Raw genomic sequence first — 13,574 nt, 5'->3', positions numbered from 1 at the left:
GAATTTGATTTTAAAGACATTATAGTATTAAAAATTGTTAATTTAAAAATAATTCCCTCAAAAACAATAGACGATTATAAATTACTTAAAATCGTTGAAACTAAACCCACTTGTAGAAGAACATTTAAAATTGTATTTAAAAATAAAGAGGAGTGTAGAACTTGGAACCAATTATTAAATAAAGTTATTGATACAAATATTAAATTACAAGTATTTGGAGTACCATTAATTGATTATCATCAAAGAACAAATAAATTATATCCAGTAGTATTAGATGAAATATGTAAAGTAATGAGAAACACTAATGAATGTTTTACTCAAACAGTTTCTCAAAATGAAATATTAATGACTTTAAACCTTATTAATAAAGGATTTAAAGTACAAAAATGGAATTATACATTAGCTACCGAAGTACTTAAATTATATCTTCGTTCATTACCATTTCCACTTCTTCATCCATCAAAAGAATATCTTGGGAGTATTAGCATTGATGGTATTTTATCTAAAAATGATTTATCATTATTAATTCATACAAAAACAGAAGAAAACATTGCAGTTCAAAAATTATTATTTACAACATTTCATTTTATTGCAAATAATCAAGTAATAAAAACACCAAGGTCTATAGCTGAAAAAATGACACCTTGTTTAGCTTGGGATAGTCATGATGCATTAGATAAAAGAATGTATGATATCGTAGAATTTCTTATTTCTAATGCTATTGAAATTTATAAAGAAGGTGTTAATAATAAAAAAGAAGAAGAACAATCAAAATAACTTTTAGAACAAATAATTGAATTATTTCATTAAAGAGCAACTTTAAGAACAAGAACAATAATTGCTCCTAAAATTAACATTAATAAAATCAGTACAATGATTTTGACTCGAGTAGCTTTTTGATATGTTTCTGCTTGTTTAATTTCTTCAACAGCTTTTGATACTTGATGTTCTGTGTGTTCAATATTATAATCAATACGATCAATAATTGTTCCTTGTTCATGAATTAACATATTTAATTGTTGTGTCATTTCTGCTAATTCTTGAACAGTTTTAGCTATTTTTTTTATTTCTGCAACTCGTTGATCTACCATTTCTTCTGATTCACTTAACATATTTAATTGTTTTTCATCAAATCCAAATGAATACACACCTTCTTCTCCTTCAGTAGTAAAACAATCATCAAATTTTTTTGTTCTTTGTTTTAATTTGAGTAAATAACTTTTATTTTGACTTTTAAATTGTTCAGCAACTTTATTAACTTCTTCTGCTAAATTTGTTTGAACATTTTGAATTAATGTTGGATTGTCTTCTTCTTTAAATCTATTAAATTTAGTTACTTCATTTTGTAACTGTTTTAAATTCTATATTATTATTATTTTTGTATTCCTTTCTTTTTTAAATGACAAATATATTTTTCATTAACAAACCAATTTGATTTCATTTGTCTTCATATCAACTTCTTTACCAATACTCTCATAGTCATCCAAATCAATAGATAAATACTTCTTCTGTAATCTTGATAAATCATCAACTATAATAATAAGTATTTAAACTACTACTTTAAAATATTTCATTTAATAAGTCAAATATCAAACTTTTATAAACAATGTTTTTACTTTTATTTTTAATTTCATCAGCAGTTTGTGCCCATGTAAGAGGTTCAGAAATTGTAACTGTTTGAACAGAATTTTCAACAATACTTCCACCTAAGAAGTTACTTCTTTGGTCAAAGAATTCTGTGGTCCAATCTTTAGTAAATCCTAGTATGCTCATTCTTTTATATTTTGTGATTTTAATAATTAAGTTCTTTTTTTTGTTTTTCTTTTTTTTTCTGAAAATATTAATTTTTGTTTTTCTTTTTTTGTTTTTTCTTCTTTTTACTTTTTTATAAAAATAGATTTTTCGGTTTTTTTGGATAGAAACTTATGTTGACGTCAAAAAGATTATTTTGCTACGAAAAAACTTCAAAGCAAAACGAAGAGAGGAAGCTAAGAGAAATAAAAAGTTTAATAAATTATATATTATAATACTTACAAATTCTAAAGTCATTGGGATGAATCTCCAGTCCCGAAGAAGTAATCCATGATGTTAAATTTTGATTAATTTCTGTTCCAATGATTTGAATCATTTTTGAATCAAATACTTTTCCTTGAGTAGTAGCAGAATTAATTCTTTCCATTTGATATGATTTTGAGCTTGTTTTACCTTTTTTAACATCATAAGACAATGAACAATAATCTCCTGCAATTTTTAACATAATATGATTAGTAGTGGCATCAATATTTCTTCTTTTTACCTTTTTATCACCAGGAATATTTCCAATTAAATCAATATCAAAACAGTTTATTCCCTCTTTCCAAATTGATTCAATAACAAAGAGTTGTTTTGTTGTTTTTCCTCTTTTATATAATTTTTTTAACTTAATAAAAAATCCATTGTTAACTAATAACCCAATAAGGAATGACTGTTGGGCAGCATCTCTATTGGTTGATGCTCTTTTACTTGTTAATAATGTTTGTTTTCTATCAACATTACCACAAAACACTGAATAAACTCCATTTCCTTCTGTTTCAATACGTTTAGCTATAAATGCACTTTTAGTAGGGGTAGGCCTTTTCATACACGATAATTCCATTTTATGATTATTAAGTTAAGGAAACAAAAATCTTATTTTATAATTATTAGAAGCTAATTTTGATATCAAAAAAGAAAAATAGTTTATCGGATTATATGAAGTTTTAAAAGTTATATAAAAAAATTATAAATATTTTTAGTAAAAATTAAATTATTACTCATAAATTCGTCATAACTACTAACCATATACTTCATCAATATTCTTTTATAATACATAAAATCAATTAAATTTTTTTGTTAAACTCAATAAGTTAAATAAATAATTCTAACTTTAAATCCACCCATCTCAATAATAGAATTATTCGTCAAAACTTCTTGATCATTATTAAATAATGTTTTTCCATTAACAATACTTCCATTTCTTCCAGCATTCATAAAAACAAATAATCCAGCATCTTTATTATAGTTAATATATCCATGTATATGAGAAATAGATCTATTTTCTGTGAATTTATTTAAATAAATGAAATGGTCATCACCATTTTTAATTTTTGCTCTTCCTAAACAATATCTTGAATTAACAATACTTTTACTATCAAGATCTGCAATTTTATCTTCATCACTTTCACATATTAATCTTGCTTTAACATTTTTCTTTCTACGTGTTGCTTTTTTTTCTTCAACCTCATTCCCATTTATACTTCTTTTAGATTTTTTCTTTATTCCATTACTTTTATTTTGTTTTTCTTGTAACATAATAGGAGGTAATCTTACTTCTTTAGTTTCTTCTTGGAATGATACTTCCAGTGGTTTTACTATTTTAATTATTTTTTATTTTTAATTAATTCTTTTTAATTAATTTTTGATACAAACATTTTACTCTAATAGTATTACTTGCTCTATAACGTTCTATTAATTCAGCTTTAAGCATCTAATTTAATTTAAGTTATTTATTTTTTAAGTTTAATATTTGATAAAATTTATTAAAAAATAATAGTATTATTATTAATCTACAAACAGTTGTAAAGTGGTTTGTTTGGATTTGTTTTTTTAACTTATCTGACTCTGTGTTTAACTACATTTTATTATCTCTTTTATTATTCTTTATATTTTATTTAAAATATATCTATCAAACTTCATTCATTCTTAGCCATATAGCATATTCTCTCATTACTGAACTCATTCCATCTCCTATAGTTTCTTGAATTCTCTCTAATGTTTCTTTATCTAATTGGTTCATTCAAACTATTAATTTTAAGTTCTTTTTTAAATTAATTTTAAGTTTTACCCTTTAAATTTTTTTAGTTTTAGTGACGATTTTACTTATTATCAAAGAATTAAAGTTAATATTTTACTTACAAACCAATCAATTTTTAATAACGTCTTCTAGACCTTGACCTTGATGATGAACTATATGACCTTCTTGATGAACAAGACCTTCTATTATACTTATAATGTCTATTACTTCTTCTTGAATAAGACCGTCTCCTTGAATGTGATCTTGAGTAAGACCTTCTTCTTGAATAAGATCTTCTTCTCTCAGAAGAATAATAAGATCTTTTTCTAGAACGACTAGTTGATCTACTTCTAGAATGACTATAAGACCTAGAATAACTTCTTGATCTACTAGGAGAATATGATTCACTTTTAGAATATTCTTGAATTTTTCTTCTATAAAGTTTTTCTGTGTCATTTATATTATTATTATTACATTCAGTCAATTGACATTCTTCTAATCTACCGTCCTGGTTTTCGTCTTTAATTGTTTTCTTTTCAATTTGTTTTAATTTATCTTTTTGTCTTTTCCTTTCAATCTCTTCTTCAAATAATCTTCTTTTTTCCTTTTGTTCTTCTACTATTATCATAATTTCTTCCCTTGCTTGGTTTAGTGCTTTTTCCCATAATTTTGGGTAAAGTTCTTTATTTGTAATTGGTTCAATAATTATTTTTTTTGGAACAATTCCACGTAACCTTTCGGAAGCAGTTGGTCTTGATTTCTCTTCCATTTCAACAGTACATTGATAAGTCCAATGATTTATTGAACCACAGTTTTTGCAACGTTTTGAACTATTGTAAGACATTTTAAGAAAAGAAGTAATTTTTAGTTTGTTCATCGCTTAATTTCAAGATCATGTCAAGTTAGAACTGAGTAATTCTATTTGGTCTACTAATTATGTCTAAGCGTCCTACTATTGTTAAACAAGCAACTGAAGGGTCAAAAAAGATTGTTATGAAACAGTGGAAAGAAAGTAATAGTGGAGTAGATAAATATGAAATTGATGCTATTGAACAAGTTATGCCATCTGGTAGTATTTTAATGAATTTTGAAAATACTAGAGCAGAAATGGAGAAAGCAATTGGAGCAAAAAATCTTCAAAGTGTAAATTTATGGATTTGTCCACCAGTAGAAAATTTTGATAAAATAATAAATCAAGGATGTGAAAATACTCTTTCTGAGTTTAATGCATTCTTTACTAAAGACGTTCATATTGCTATAAAAGATGGTTACCATCCTTATAGAGTAATTCTTTGTCGTGTAGTTTTAGGAAGAGAAGGAAGAGATTATGTTGTTAAATATGGTAAATATCTTCTTAAAAAAGTATGTGCTATTCCTGCTTTTATAGTTACTTTTACTGTTTGTATTGATGAAGTTGTAGCTCGTTCTTCAGTAGCACAAAAAGATGAAGTATATGAACAATTAATTAATAACAGTCATTTAGCTGTAAGTAAAGAAAATTTAGTTGTTGATATTGATGATGAAAAGTCATCAACTCAATCTAATTCTAAACCAACAAGTCAACCTTCATCTCAACCTGTTACTCCTCAAAAAACAGTGAAATTAGAAGGTCAAAAATTCTGTGATAATTGTGGTGAATTATGTCCTGCAAGTTCTAAATTTTGTGGTTCTTGTGGTCATAAATTTTAGTTTAATTAACAATTCTTTTTTCTATTATTTTATGTTTTCATTTTTTCTCTTTATTTTAAAAAAAAAAACATTTTATTAAATTTCAATCATTTTCAATCAAAATATAGCTTTAGGAACTCCTTGATGTTTTCTTGAACGAGTTACTCGAACTGGTTTTTCTTTTTTTGGTTTTTTTGAATTAGCTCCTTTTTTTCTTTCTTGTTTTAATTCTTGTTTTCTTTTTTGTCTTGATTTCTTTGATAATCCTTTCATTGCTTCAAATCGTTCTTTTCTTTTTTGTAATAACATTTCTTCGTTTTCCATTACTGCCTCATCATCACTAATATAAACATCGTCTTCATTTTCTTCTATACCATTAACTTCTTTAGAATCAATAATTTGTCCATCAACTTTTATTTCTTCTATACTTTTTTGATCTTCATGAACACTTTGTTCAATGTCATTTTCTTCCTCTTTAATTTCATCTTTAATTCCCATGTCTTCTTCATTAAATTCCATTTCTGTTTTTAATTGATTAAATTGTTGTTTTTCTAATTTTAATACTTCATTATAATCAGTATCTATTGTATCATTCTTTTCTGGTAGTGGTGGAGTAACAAAATATGGTAGTCTTCCTCTTTGAAAATCATATAATACCATTTTTGCAACAATATGACAATCAGGTTCACCTCCTCTTAATAATTTTCCTCTCTTTTTAGCTAATTGACTTAGAAAATCTTCTGCATCTTCCCATTGTTTTACGTCATACATTTTTCTAATATAATCAGGTTTAACACGATCAAGAATTGGTTGAATATGATGTTCTGGATCTGAAACATTTTCAATTCTAACAACTCCTTTTAAAATTACTTCACTTTCTGTATCTCCTGATGGATAAACAACACCAGGACAATCAATTAAATAAATATTTTTAAGTAAAGTAATATATTGCCATACCTTAGTTTCACCAGCAACAGGAGCAACTTTACAAACTTTTTGTGATCTTAATGTATTAATTACAGAAGATTTTCCACTGTTTGGATATCCAATAAATCCAACAGAAATTTGTCTATCTCCTTCAACCATCAAATTAGCATATTGTCTTAATAGACTCATTAAACTTCCTCTTCCAAATGGATTTTCCATTGAAGCATGAAAAGCAATTGTAGGAAATTCTTTTGAAAGAACCTTAACCCATCTAGCAGTAGCCCATGTTGGTACTAAATCACATTTATTTAAAACTAATACAATATGTTTATGTTTCATATGTTTTTTAATATGTTCTTCAACATGTTTAGAACGTGTTCCCATTGGATCACGAGCATCAAGAACTTCAATAACAACATCAGATGAATCAACTACTTTCCATAACTCTCCCCAAATTCTTTTTGATTGTCCTTTTTCGTATAATTTTTCTCTTGTCATTTTTGTAATAAAATCAGCCTCTCCTTTAATATTACGATCTTTTTCAATATCATATGATTCTTGTCGTTGTTTTGCTTTTTCAAGAAATTCTTTTTCTTCTAAAGCAGGTAATTTAGGTTTCTTTCGTTGTGAATTTTTACCAAAAACACTTTGAAATGGTTCTGCTTCTAATACATTTCCTTTAAATTCTTTATCCTTAATTTCTAATAAATTCCATGGTACTTTTTGTGCTTTTAATAAAACTTGTGATGGATCATGAACAGTTTCTGTTAATTTTTCTCTAAAATTATCTAATTCTTTTTGTCCAATACTATGAACATTACCAAACCATCTTCTGTCTGGTTGAATACGTGCCTCAGGTTTTTCATTTGATTGGTATTCTTGCCATAACACCTTTCCGTTTTCATCACGTCTAGCTTTTGTTCGATACATTTTTAATCTATTAATTTTAGCTTTAGACCTTGGATTATTAATTCCTTTAGGTGTCACACGATTAGGATTCATTGGGTTATTATTGTTGGTTGACATGTTCTTGAGAGTATAATGAAGTTAATAGTAGGTTTTTTCCTTTTTCAAATTTCATTTTAATAAACCCTATAAATATGTTATATAAAACAAAAAATTAAAAGAATATTTAATTTACATAATTGTTTTTGAACGTAAATCTTCTATTACTTCACTTTCTATACCCTGTATTTGTGCCATTGTTCTAAAAGTGTTGGGGTCTTGAAAAAGAGTATTTTCAGTTGTTTGTTGAATGCTAGATGTTTTTTTATCTTTTTCATTATAAAGAATTACTGTGAGTTCTTTTTCAATTTCATTAAATGATGGACGTTTTGAAGAACGACTACGCCAACAACTTTTAATAATTTTCTTATACGGACAATTTCGTGGAATTTCTAGTCGTTGTCCGGATGAAACAAATGACATAATACTTTCTGCATCAGGAAATTTAATTGGACTATAAGGACTTCTTCCTAACCAAATTTCTAATAAACAAATAGCATAAGAAAATACATCAACTTTCTTATTTAATACACCTAATGTATGAATCTCTGGAGCCATGTACATTGGTGTACCAATATCTTTAATATCTTTACCTAATCCAGATTTGTCAATAAGAATTTTTGATGTTCCGAAATCTGTTACTTTACATACAACCTCATCAATAGGATTACTACTTATTACTAACACATTGTCTGGTTTTAAATCTCTATGAATAATATCATTTTCATGAAGATATAACATTCCACGAGCAATATCTTGACAAAAACGTAATTTAAGAAAATTAGTTGATGGGTTCGATTGAAGGTATTTCTTTAATGAACCTAATGGACAATACTCCATAACTAAACAAATGGATTCATTTGTAATACAGTATCCTATAAATGAAATAATGCAGGGCGAACGTAACTGTTCTAATAATTTTACTTCTTCAAGAAAAGAAGGTAATAATTCATCTATAGAAGCAACATCAGTTTTAACACACTTTACAGCTACATCTATTTTTCTCCATTCTCCTTTAAAAACGACACCAAATGTTCCTTCACCTATAGGTGGTTGAAAGGTATGAATTTCATCTTCATCTAGCTTTGTTGATAATTTACTTCGAGCATCTAATGATAATTCAACTGAAAATTGTTTTGCTTTATTAGGACTAACTATCATTTCTTCTGAAGAAGTAGAATTTTGGTTAGATAAACTAGATAGTGAAGAACGTCCAGAACGTTGTGACTTATTTGATTTATCGGATTTACTAGTACTGATATGTTGATGAGAAAGATATTCTTTAATAACTTTTTTAAAATGTGAAAATCCTACAGTGACCATTATACTTTCATGAATTTTAGTTGTACAATGAACACAAATTTGAATTTGAATTGTAACTGAATCATTTGGTTTTACAATACCTCTACAAGGAATAAATATGATTTCATGTTTTGAATTTTTAATTCCATGAAAAATAAAATTCATTGTTTCATTTGAAAAGTTAGTAACAATGCATTCTCGTTTAGCAATTTGATCTACTTCTGGACAAATATCTTCACTAATAAAATCAATGTGTTGTGGTTGAATATTAAAATATTCATTTCTAAGGGTTATTGGATAACAATATGTTTTATCATATGGTATTATTAAATCATAAAATAAATGTGATGATTCTTTTTGTTCAAATATAATTTTATCATTTAATAGATGATACTGAATAAGGAAGATAATTAATATAATTACTAACACTATTTCATATACTATTATACCTGGAATACAAATTATTAACAACAACCCTCCTTCTGAATATTTTTTACATTCTGTATGTCCATTAGAATACCATCCTGGTTGACATTCACATTCAATACAACCATCTCCTCCATCACATTCTTCTCCTGAATCAATTCTTCCATTTCCACATGAAGGTAAAAGACAATTTAATCTTGCTTGAGCATAAGGAGTATATCCATTAATACAATGACAATGATCACATCCATTTCCACCATCACATTCTTCATATTCATCTATTTGATTATTTCCACAGGTTGAAATTGCACATTTAGTTATTCCATTAATCGTTACTGGAATGTATCCAAAATTACACATACAAGTTTCTTCAGAACAATAATATTCCTTAGTAATATTATTTGAAGGATCACATTCTTCATCAACATCAACAATTCCATTTCCACATTTTGTACAAATTCCATCCTTTTCAGTATATCCTTCATTACAAATACAACCTCCTTTAGATACAGAACATACTCCATTTAAACAATCATATGGACATGTTGTAGAAAATTCTACTTCAAATAAACTTCGCTTTGTAGAAGAAACGAAGATAAAATAATCATACTCAGAACTTAATTGATGAATAAGTCGAGAATTAATTCCACACCCACGGTCACTATATTCTAGACAAATACTTCCTTTTTCATCACACCTAACATTAGTAAAATCATCATTTGTTTTTGAAACTTGAACAAGATGAATAAAACTATCAAGATCTTGAGAATTATTACATGTTGAAATCTTAATTGTTTTATCTGACCCTTTTATAAAAAACCATTTCCCTTTTTCTAATTGTGTAGAACAAGGTGATGTGCTGTAGATAGAATCAACAGTAGAAACCATCGTTGTATAACTAGAGGATATAAGGTCATTCCATAATAACTGTGTAAACCTTGCTGAACAGGGATGATTAACTTTCCTAACATATAATTTTAAATCTTCTGTTGGTACTATTCCATAATGTCCAAAGACATGAAGATAATATTTTCCTATTGTAAAATATTTCATTAAAGAAGCAGATAAAATATAATCATTTATATCATTATTATTACCTTCACAAGAAGCAACTCCAGTTGAATTAAATGTGAAACATTCTTTTTCTACTGTAATAATTGAATCAAACCCATAGTTATTTTGTTGAACTGTAAGATATTCAATAGTTGATATTGTATATTCTCTTTCAGTTTCAATTACATAATAACCTTCATTAATAACATCTAATTCAATCCAAATTCCTTTTACATAAGGTGAGCTTGGATCAAATGTTAAATAACAATGATCTATAGTTAATTTAAAATCTTTTAAATAAAGTGTATATTCATATGCATTATTTAATAGTAATGAACTTAATTGAATTTCTTTTACAGTCATTAACGAATTATCTTTAAGCATTTTATCACAACTATATAACTCACTTGGATTTAATAAAATACATTTCATAAATCCTTCCATATAATATCCATCTCCACAACTATGACAATCCCATTGATATGCTGGTTGTTTGCAAGTACTACATTCATTTGGACTAATGCAACCATTAATGCACCCTTCAATATCACATTTTGGAACACATATATTATTAACACTCTTATACCCTTTGTCACAATAACAATTTGTACAATGTTCTGTGGAATCACATTCCTCATCAAAAATATCAACTATACCATCTCCACATATAGAAATAGAAATGGGCTGACTATAACTACATCTAAAAAAGAGCCAAATAAATAAGAGTCAAATAACCACTAGGTCTGTCTTGGTCAGAGACATATAATATGAGAAAAGATAATTCTTTCTTTTCCCATTATTTCCTTTTCTTTAACTTCTTCTTCCCGATTTTTTCATGTTTTTCTCTCTAGTCTATCACCACAAAAATTCAAATCATGAACCTATTTTTAATTTTAATTTAGTTTGGGATGTAAAAACCATCTAGCTATTTTCTATTTTTATAAATATTCTTATTATTTGTTTTGATTTATTTTTAATCTTTTTAATTTTAATTTTATCTTTTTTTTTCAATCCGAAGAACAAATAATTCTTGTTCAATCCAAAACTAAGGTAATAGTTATACAGAACTAGTTTTTCAAACCAACTGAACCCCTTTTTTAAGAAAGAAATTACAGAAAAAAAGTTAAGAAGAATTAGATTTGCTTATTTTTTCCAAAAGTGTTGAGATGAAAAGGAACTTTACAGAGAGGACAAAATGAATGGCAACGAATCCACTCATCAATACAACTACTGTGAAAATAATGTTTACAGGGAAGAAGTTTCATTGATTCGTTTTCATGAAAAGGTTCCATACAAATTGGACATTCATTGTAATGATATTTTGTAGTTGAATTATATTTAATTAGTGGAAAATTAAAATGATAATTGATTTCATTCTCATTGAATGATAACTCTTCAAATAAGTCAATAAAATGTGGAGGGGATGTTGTTATTTGCATACATTCCCAGAGATCTATCAGTGCAATAACAGATATCGAGAGTTTTAAATAAATCATTCCACCAATATCAAGGGATAATAATAATATCATAGTTGATAAATAGAAATGGGATATTCTTTCAACTGAGGTTAAAAGAACACATGTTTGTAATGATGGGAGACATAAAACAATAGTGAATATTACAATTAATCCTTTACATAAAGACCAAAAATATATGAGATATATTTTGGCTGAAAAGATTGATGGTGTTTCAAGAATAAGTTCGGATATGATAACAGTCATTTCAAGAACTTTTATTGTAATGTTTGTGATGACATCAATTGTTGAATCTATTATATCTATCTGATATAACATTAAACGTACTTCTTCCTGAGAAGAGTTTAAAAGAGGGTGAATGATACAAGAAATAAATGAAATGAAAAGACAGAACCAAACAATCACAATATAATTTTCACATTTAAACTCTTTATATAAAGCATAATTGTATTATTTTTTATTCATTCATTTTATTATTTTGATTGTTGTTGTAAATAATTATATTATACAACAATTATGAAAAGATTTATTATTATGGTATGATTCACTTTATTTTGATGTTATTAAATTTAGATTAATATTGTTTAGACAATAGATTATTTATTTTTCAATTTACTTTTAGAAACTAATACTTATATTATGTTACACTTTATCAATAGGAGTTATGTCTAAGTATTGAAACAGAGTCTATTCATTGATTATCCTTTAGTTACATATTAACAGAATAAGAATAGTCAATGAAAATTATGAGATTTTATTACTGATATTTAATAAAGATTTAAGAATAAAAACGTCATACATTAATCAACAAATAAAAATGATTATTTATAAATTAATAAATACATGATTGTATTGTAAATAACACTTTGTTTATTAATTTCATTTATTATCATTAAAAGACTATTTTATCAGATAGTTCTAATACAAGACTAAAGATTAATGATAAATCTTATTCGTATTAACTCTTTTATTCTGAAATTACTTATAAATAATAAATACCTTAAAAATAATAATTAAGAGCTATGGTAATATTAGAAATCTTTCATAATTTCATAATAAACAAAATCATATGTTCATTGAGTCTATAAACTTTAAAGCTCTTGAAATAATAATAGTGTTATCAAACAAAACATCACATAGAGTTTTTTCTAAAATGGATATTGTTAAATTTAACAAAATATAGTAATATTTTTTATTAGATGTAGTTTAAAACATATAAAACACAGTAGTGGTAGGTTGAATGATATAGGTTAGTGTAAAATTCAATTAAGAGATGAGGATTGGTGAGGTAAAATTATAAATAATAAAGAAAAAAAGATAGAAAAAATATAATAAAAAATAATAATTAGATAGAAATGAATAAATGACGAATAACTAGAACTGTAAAATTATAGAAAAGAAAAATGTCATCAAACCAAATGAGACAAAGAAGAATTGCCCAAGAAACAAAAAACATATTGAAAAACCCACCAACTGGAATTAAAGTAACTATCGATGAAAATAACATAGATTATTGGAAAGCAATTATTGATGGACCACCAGATACTCCATATGAAGGAGGTAAATTTGCATTAGATGTTTTTCTTCCAGAGAATTATCCTTATAGTCCACCAATAATCAAATTTGCCACTAAAGTTTATCACCCTAACATTTCATTTTTTGGAAAGATTTGTTTGGATACATTAAAGCCTCAAGGATGGGTATGTGCAATGCAAATCTCCTCTGTTTTACAAACAATCCAACAATTACTTGCTAGTCCAAACTTAGAAGATCCATTAAATTTGGAAGTCAATAATTTATGGTTATCTAATCCTGAACAAGCCAAAAGCAATGCTCGTAATTACACTCAAAAATATGCACATGCACAATAATTGAATATTATCATATATCTTTTTTCTAATTTTCAT

The 13,574-nt window shown here is 26.2% G+C and overlaps 10 protein-coding genes across 10 annotated transcripts in view, besides 20 other annotated features; 3 read left to right on the top strand and 7 right to left on the bottom strand.

The window, feature by feature from the left end:
* EDI_234630 (uncharacterized protein) overlaps positions 1 to 777 on the top strand; it is a gene marked incomplete at both ends in the record, with an annotated part of 945 nt that extends 168 nt beyond the window's left edge. The window contains one exon of the mRNA XM_001733170.1: positions 1 to 777. This exon is cut by the window's left edge and continues 168 nt beyond it. Within this exon, the coding sequence (XP_001733222.1) occupies positions 1 to 777 (777 nt within the window).
* Positions 26 to 54: a sequence feature (AT_rich).
* Positions 778 to 806: 29 nt separating the features above from the next.
* Positions 807 to 1,773, bottom strand: EDI_234620 (syntaxin-16, putative; the record flags this gene model as incomplete). The annotated part of the gene is made up of 3 exons (XM_001733610.1): positions 807 to 1,361; positions 1,428 to 1,531; positions 1,596 to 1,773. The coding sequence occupies 3 exons, from the start codon at positions 1,771 to 1,773 to the stop codon at positions 807 to 809; spliced, it is 837 nt and encodes a 278-aa protein (XP_001733662.1).
* Positions 1,353 to 1,380: a sequence feature (AT_rich).
* A 31-nt stretch (positions 1,774 to 1,804) lies between the features above and the next one.
* Positions 1,805 to 1,887: a microsatellite.
* A 108-nt stretch (positions 1,888 to 1,995) lies between these two features.
* Positions 1,996 to 2,029: a sequence feature (AT_rich).
* Positions 2,015 to 2,620, bottom strand: EDI_234610 (uncharacterized protein; the record flags this gene model as incomplete). Its single annotated transcript, XM_001733609.1, has 1 exon — positions 2,015 to 2,620. The coding sequence occupies one exon, from the start codon at positions 2,618 to 2,620 to the stop codon at positions 2,015 to 2,017; it is 606 nt and encodes a 201-aa protein (XP_001733661.1).
* Positions 2,401 to 2,432: a sequence feature (AT_rich).
* Positions 2,621 to 2,736: 116 nt separating the features above from the next.
* Positions 2,737 to 2,791: a sequence feature (AT_rich).
* An 86-nt stretch (positions 2,792 to 2,877) lies between these two features.
* On the bottom strand, positions 2,878 to 3,814 carry EDI_234600 (uncharacterized protein; the record flags this gene model as incomplete). The annotated part of the gene is made up of 4 exons (XM_001733608.1): positions 2,878 to 3,389; positions 3,448 to 3,505; positions 3,593 to 3,649; positions 3,710 to 3,814. 4 exons carry the CDS (start codon positions 3,812 to 3,814, stop codon positions 2,878 to 2,880), a joined length of 732 nt encoding a protein of 243 aa, XP_001733660.1.
* Positions 3,391 to 3,438: a sequence feature (AT_rich).
* Positions 3,507 to 3,584: a sequence feature (AT_rich).
* Positions 3,667 to 3,700: a sequence feature (AT_rich).
* Positions 3,815 to 3,820: 6 nt separating the features above from the next.
* Positions 3,821 to 3,855: a sequence feature (AT_rich).
* A 92-nt stretch (positions 3,856 to 3,947) lies between these two features.
* EDI_234590 (zinc finger protein Ran-binding domain-containing protein, putative) lies at positions 3,948 to 4,655 on the bottom strand (the record flags this gene model as incomplete). Its single annotated transcript, XM_001733607.1, has 1 exon — positions 3,948 to 4,655. One exon carries the CDS (start codon positions 4,653 to 4,655, stop codon positions 3,948 to 3,950), a length of 708 nt encoding a protein of 235 aa, XP_001733659.1.
* Positions 4,656 to 4,747: 92 nt separating this feature from the next.
* EDI_234580 (uncharacterized protein) lies at positions 4,748 to 5,500 on the top strand (the record flags this gene model as incomplete). Its single annotated transcript, XM_001733606.1, has 1 exon — positions 4,748 to 5,500. The coding sequence occupies one exon, from the start codon at positions 4,748 to 4,750 to the stop codon at positions 5,498 to 5,500; it is 753 nt and encodes a 250-aa protein (XP_001733658.1).
* Positions 5,490 to 5,583: a sequence feature (AT_rich).
* Positions 5,584 to 5,596: 13 nt separating this feature from the next.
* Positions 5,597 to 7,432, bottom strand: EDI_234570 (nucleolar GTP-binding protein, putative; the record flags this gene model as incomplete). The annotated part of the gene is made up of 1 exon (XM_001733605.1): positions 5,597 to 7,432. One exon carries the CDS (start codon positions 7,430 to 7,432, stop codon positions 5,597 to 5,599), a length of 1,836 nt encoding a protein of 611 aa, XP_001733657.1.
* Positions 5,654 to 5,738: a microsatellite.
* Positions 5,655 to 5,778: a microsatellite.
* Positions 6,395 to 6,429: a sequence feature (AT_rich).
* A 67-nt stretch (positions 7,433 to 7,499) lies between the features above and the next one.
* Positions 7,500 to 7,546: a sequence feature (AT_rich).
* Positions 7,544 to 10,954, bottom strand: EDI_234560 (serine-threonine protein kinase, putative; the record flags this gene model as incomplete). The annotated part of the gene is made up of 2 exons (XM_001733604.1): positions 7,544 to 10,876; positions 10,931 to 10,954. The coding sequence occupies 2 exons, from the start codon at positions 10,952 to 10,954 to the stop codon at positions 7,544 to 7,546; spliced, it is 3,357 nt and encodes a 1,118-aa protein (XP_001733656.1).
* A 167-nt stretch (positions 10,955 to 11,121) lies between these two features.
* Positions 11,122 to 11,200: a microsatellite.
* A 125-nt stretch (positions 11,201 to 11,325) lies between these two features.
* EDI_234550 (uncharacterized protein) lies at positions 11,326 to 11,985 on the bottom strand (the record flags this gene model as incomplete). Its single annotated transcript, XM_001733603.1, has 1 exon — positions 11,326 to 11,985. One exon carries the CDS (start codon positions 11,983 to 11,985, stop codon positions 11,326 to 11,328), a length of 660 nt encoding a protein of 219 aa, XP_001733655.1.
* Positions 11,986 to 12,476: 491 nt separating this feature from the next.
* Positions 12,477 to 12,509: a sequence feature (AT_rich).
* Positions 12,510 to 12,649: 140 nt separating this feature from the next.
* Positions 12,650 to 12,684: a sequence feature (AT_rich).
* A 146-nt stretch (positions 12,685 to 12,830) lies between these two features.
* Positions 12,831 to 12,865: a sequence feature (AT_rich).
* A 91-nt stretch (positions 12,866 to 12,956) lies between these two features.
* Positions 12,957 to 13,015: a sequence feature (AT_rich).
* Positions 13,016 to 13,070: 55 nt separating this feature from the next.
* On the top strand, positions 13,071 to 13,538 carry EDI_234540 (ubiquitin-conjugating enzyme E2-17 kDa, putative; the record flags this gene model as incomplete). The annotated part of the gene is made up of 1 exon (XM_001733602.1): positions 13,071 to 13,538. The coding sequence occupies one exon, from the start codon at positions 13,071 to 13,073 to the stop codon at positions 13,536 to 13,538; it is 468 nt and encodes a 155-aa protein (XP_001733654.1).
* Between the last annotated feature and the right edge of the window lie 36 nt (positions 13,539 to 13,574).

The sequence above is a fragment of the Entamoeba dispar genome, genomic scaffold, assembly GCF_000209125.1.
Source record: "Entamoeba dispar SAW760 scf_1105229457595 genomic scaffold, whole genome shotgun sequence".
In the NCBI taxonomy this organism is placed as follows: domain Eukaryota; phylum Evosea; order Mastigamoebida; family Endamoebidae; genus Entamoeba; species Entamoeba dispar.
The sequence above is the reverse complement of the archived record's forward strand: the minus strand, read 5'-3'. Positions and strand labels throughout refer to the sequence as shown.